Source organism: Pygoscelis adeliae, unplaced genomic scaffold, assembly GCF_000699105.1.
Source record: "Pygoscelis adeliae isolate BGI_AS28 unplaced genomic scaffold, ASM69910v1 Scaffold55, whole genome shotgun sequence".
In the NCBI taxonomy this organism is placed as follows: domain Eukaryota; kingdom Metazoa; phylum Chordata; class Aves; order Sphenisciformes; family Spheniscidae; genus Pygoscelis; species Pygoscelis adeliae.
The window spans coordinates 303484-308840 of NW_008824804.1; the positions used below are offsets into that span (position 1 = coordinate 303484).

The 5357-nt window shown below is 41.2% G+C and overlaps 1 protein-coding gene across 1 annotated transcript in view; it reads right to left on the bottom strand.

The window, feature by feature from the left end:
* Nucleotides 1–5357, bottom strand: part of LNP1 (leukemia NUP98 fusion partner 1) — a 17653-nt gene that overhangs the window by 289 nt on the left and 12007 nt on the right. The window contains exon 4 of the mRNA XM_009324034.1: nt 757–849. Coding sequence (XP_009322309.1) covers nt 757–849 — 93 coding nt within the window. The remainder of the gene's footprint in view (nt 1–756; nt 850–5357) is intronic.

The following is a 5357-nucleotide window of genomic DNA, read 5'->3' on the forward strand; positions in this document are numbered from 1 at the left end:
GCAGGATCCAGACCAGACACAACTTTATTTTTTTCCGGAAGAATGTGGTATCCAGCACTTTCTCGTTTTCCTTATTTGATACCAGACCAAAAAGTCTTGAGATAAGGTTCCGTGTTTGAAAGTACAGCTAGTGTGGCAGTTACGCCTGCTTCTCTCACTCTACTCCACCAATGCGTCTCAGATGCCACCTACAGAAACAACCTCCAAAGAGAGGAGTACTTAGTCCTCGGTCCTTTTCCTGATGTTATCAATATAAGCACCAACTATACCACATTATTTATCTCTACGGAGAGGAGTGAGCCAGACTCTGACCTCTTAAACATCGATTAGCTGGGAATTAGGACAAAAATTTGCTCCTTCTCTGCAGTGTGAGCTCTGAACTGCAGACATTGAAACACCAAGCTGCTTGCAGCTCCTTCAGAGCACTGGTGTTGCCCTTTTCTGCTAATACAGTTATTTAAAGAATGACACATACTGGCTGCAGCAGCTCCAGTGTGGCCCATCATTTTCACTTTGGTCTTTCCATCAGTGCAAAACTTTGCTAAAAACCATTAAAGATGATACTGAGGATTCTCCCACCTTCTAGGTAGCATCTGGTAATGTAGAATTACTGCAGCAGCTTCAACACACAGACGTATCTCTTTCAGTCACCAGCATTCAAGGTTTAGTCAAGGTCTGGAGAACTTGATATATAAACCCCTTCCTCTACTCTCTACATTGCAAGTAACAGAAAATAAGGCCCTGAGAGTTTGTCACCTCTTTGTGAAAGTTGTGCATGCAGTGAAGTTCTGTGTTGCTGCCAGTCCCCAAGTCATCATGACAAGTAACACACGGATCCAAATCTTCCTCCTTCAAGTGAAAGGAAATTTTTATCAGTCTTAAATGACCTCAACTCAGAATTGCTTTTGATTAGGTAATCTAATTGTAATGAGTACCCTGAATGAGTGATGAACATTATGGTTGATGTCTGTTGAACATATAGTTGAGACCTGGATTATGCTACTGTGGGACTACATTTGTTCCATGCAAAAGGCATTAAAGGAATGGAAAATCTGTTTGAAGAAGCCTCATCTCCAGCTGTGAGTAGGTGGAACTTGGCACAATGGAGATGGAGTTCATGAAAATTTTTTTTGCATCCCAAATTCTGGGCTAACCTGCGACTGCCACTCCTGCATAGGTGAGAGCTGCCCAAAGTTACTTGGTTCTCCCTGAGTACCTTTTACTGCTGCTGGGACTGTCAGTGCAAAGGAATGCCCTAACTGTTCCTCTCTCTCAGGTATAAACTTGTGCAAGCTGTGGGAAGGCTAACCTAAAATCACTCTAGCTGTTTTCTGACAGTGAAAATTCTCTGTATGGGAGTCCTCAGGGAGTAGACCCACTAGATTTAAAATCCTTATGAGAGACATTTAAGATGTATTTTGTGCATATAGGAAGAACAGAATATCAACTGAGATCCACTGCATAAAGGTCCAGGAAGGGCTGCTTTCCAAAGGGCCCAAACCTTAGCATCCACCTCATATGAGATATGGCTGCAGGGAAGCCCAGGGGAATGGTGTCCATGAATCCTTCTGCTCAAGCTTTGGAGCAAAAAAAGAGCTCCTTTTTGATACTTCAGTATCAGGAATAGGACTGATTCACCAGGCTGAGGGCTCTCTGTAAGGACTCCATCAACTTTTTGATGAAAATTCATATATAACATATACAAAAATTCATATACAACAAGTTCTGGTGGGTCTTCTCAATACAACAACACTCTATCAATCAGTTTAGAAATTGCATGAACTGAAGCATTCTGACAAACATATAAGAAGGACAAGAATGCATCAAATATGACAGAATATTAGTTTTTGATGCTCCTTTTATCACTTCTTTCTCCTATTTTTTGTCTGGCCTCAGAGACAAGACACAGCTGAGAGAAGTTATCTTTTTCCAAAGTACAGTAGAGATTTGGCTAGGATTCAGAGGGATCCTCCTAATAGGAGGAATATCATCTGCCAATCCAATCTAAAACAACAGATTAAATGAAAATCAACACCCTAGAGGCAATGTTTTCTATGATGAGTGGGTTTATTTTAGCATTTTTTCATACACAGTTACCTAAAGCTCTGGCAAACAACTACAAGCAGCGCATTATCTATGAAGTTTGTTGGATTTCAATATTCACTTCTCTCGTTGAATGACTGGATTCTGGCTGTGATATCCTTCTGGACATATTTCAAGACCTGTTTGTTTTCAATGGTTTTGGCAGATGGCTGTATAAACTCAAGGTCCCATGATTATGATTCATTTCTCTGTGAATAATTTTGGTTATCATGTTTGATTATATCTCTATGTGATTTTATACTATTCATAAGTACACTGAATGCATTCAGAGCCAGGGCTGTGCTTACCCAAATACTTTCTTTTGTGCTAAAGAACAAAAAAATACAGGTGAACATTTTCATTTTTTCATATTTAATATTAGGTTTCTTTTTTAATGGGTATTATATTCTTGTTCCGTTATATATCGTGGTTGTTTTGTTTTATTTATGCGTTTAAATATTTCCCATTTTTTTCCTAGAAAGGATTGTTGTGAGCATGTACCTAAATATAGCTATTGCTTCATTTTGCCTCTGTGGGGTCAGGCATTTTATGTACTAATATGTGATATGTTAACAAGTACCCAAAATTTAATCCATCCTCAAAACCATGCTGCAATTAAACAATACCTGAGAAGCATGTAAGCATAATTATTTTGCTTTGGGAATGTCCACCTAAAAGATGAGGTAACCACGCTTGACGTTCTCTTCTTAGCCCTCTCAGAAAACACTGGGGTATAACTGGATCTTGCTCTTGAAATGCTTGTATGTACCCATGCCGTAACTTCCCACAGGAGCACTTTCTAGTTAGCCTGAAGTGCTGGGAAGGACCCACAGAGGCGAGCGTTTTACCAGAGCGTGGTCTCCCACCCTTGAGCCGCAGCAAGTCTAAAATGTCCTTCACGGGCCTCTGAGTCATGTCAGCTTTCGACAGCCAGCTCACAGTGGGAGTGTCAGCCTACTTCTGCTGCCTGCTGGTTCCCCTCGTTGTAAAACCGTTCCAGGTTTTTAACATTACTTGTTAATGAGCATTTTGGAAAAGATATTTTTCAGTCCCTTTGGTTTTGCTTCCCACTAACTGACCTCCTTTGTGTCCAAGATTTGGACTCTGATGCAACTTGTAGCCATCCCACTCTTGGAAAGAGCAGAAAAAGCAAACAGTGTTTGCCTAGGAATGGGTGTGCGTGCAGAAAACGCCCACAGCCAGCCCAGCTGCTCTGGGAATTGGGGATGGGAATCAAGGCAGTGACTATTTTTTATGTCAGTCATGACCAAACTAGTGACCTACTGTGAAAATGAAAACCCTGCAGAGTCTTTCTGACTACTTGTATATCCCAATTCCAGTTTCTGTGGAAATAGAAATATCAGCCATGCCATTGCGATCTGATTCCTCTTTGGATCATTGTTGTTTTGTTTTATTTGTGCATTTAAATATTTCCCATTTTTTTTTCCTAGAAAGGATTGTTGCGAGCATGTACATAAATATAGCTATTGCTTCATTTTGAAGAATTTTCATGTGATGAGCATGTGTTGCTCTGAACTCTATCAACTAGCAGCAATACTTGAAGATCATCTTCCAGTTGAGGAGGACAAGAGCACAGAGCTTCCCAGACTTGACACCATCGCATCCTGACATGTCCCTGAAACATCCCTTAAAATACATGCCAGAGAAGAGAGCCACAATCAGCAGTTATGTTAAGTTAGAGATTTAGGACAAAGAGAGGAGACAAAGAATCTGGCTCACCAAGTCAAAACGAATATTTTTAGGATCAAAGCTGTAAAATGGCAGAGAGTCATTATCATTCCTAACACACTAAACACCTCTTCATCACCGTCCTTCCCAAATGCCCAATTCATTATGGAATAATTGTTAACTTCTGTGGAGAATGATTTCATTTTATCATGCAAGTTTCGGTCTTTCTAAGTAATACTGTTCTATCAGACTACATGGGACTAAACTGGAAAGGGCTGCTGGTCCTGTCAGGCATGGTATGAAGCAAGAGAAAACACTTTTGAGTAAACATTTTTTAGTGATTTAAGGAGGACAGTGTTGAGGACATTATTTGAAAGCTTCTGTTTCCAGAGTCACACCACGGGGCTGATGGGCCAGCCCAGAAAGGACATAAACACTTATAGACTCTCCCATTTGAGAGATGGGGTTTAGTGATAAACACGGGAGCCGTTTGCTGCCAGACCTGCTAGGCTGCCTCGGTGGCAGTGAGGCTTGCCTGTGCTTTGATGGAGATGATAAACAGCAAGTTGGAGCCAGGCACGCATGGCTTTTCTATTTTAGCTCTTTTTAGTGTTTTCTTTTCATCGGGTGTGATGTACAACCAGCACGTTAGTCTCACGAATACAAGAGTTTTGCAAATTCCGCTGGGATATAGCTGGGCCTGTTGAGTTAACCTGGATGGAAAACAGGAGGAGGAGGCTGATGGTCTGAAATCCAGGCAAAGCTGGTGCAGCCACGGCATTCAGCTCTCAAGGGATGTGAGGGCAGGCTGCTACATGAAAGGATGTATGTGAGAGGTTTTATTTGAGGAACTCAGGCATAGCTGGCCATGTCCCTTTCTATCCAGGTCTACTGTAATGCAGTCTTCAAATTAAGGCTATAAAAGGAAAGTCATCTGCATGGAAATTTTGGCTGAGAGAAGAACTTCATGAAAATCCAATCTGGATTGGGGAGGACAGGACCTATGCATAGGAACAACATTTTTCAGTCAGATTTATTCATTTATAATATATGTTACCAGGCAAGAAGCAATTTACAAGTATCAGCAAGGGTTCGATTGCTTTCTTATATATCCCCCAAAGCCCTACTTAAAAAGAAAAACAATCCTTTAATGCAGATAAGTGTTACAAAGTTTTAAGGATGCCCTAAGCTTTTAAAAGGTTGAACATTCAAAATTAAGGCTATAAAGTAAAATAATAAGATCTTTGTTAATTACAGAAAATCACAGGAAGAATACCCAGCAGACTTTGACTTTTGCTCATGACTTCGTTAGTCTTCACTCTTCTCTAACTGTACTATCCAAAGCAGGCTTTCTCTATACTAGGCCTGGGGAAATTACTCCCAAAGAGGGCAGTGTTCTTCTCAGCAGGGAAGATTTACATGTCGAAGAAGGGGGGACATGCTGGGGGGTGTAGGGGTGTGTATGTGTGTATGAGCATGTGGAGGTGTATTTCCTCTGCATAGGCGAGCAGGATGAACGCCCCATAATCCAAGAGGAAGCAGTTAACAACCTGCTACGCCACCTGGACACTCACAAGTCTATGGGG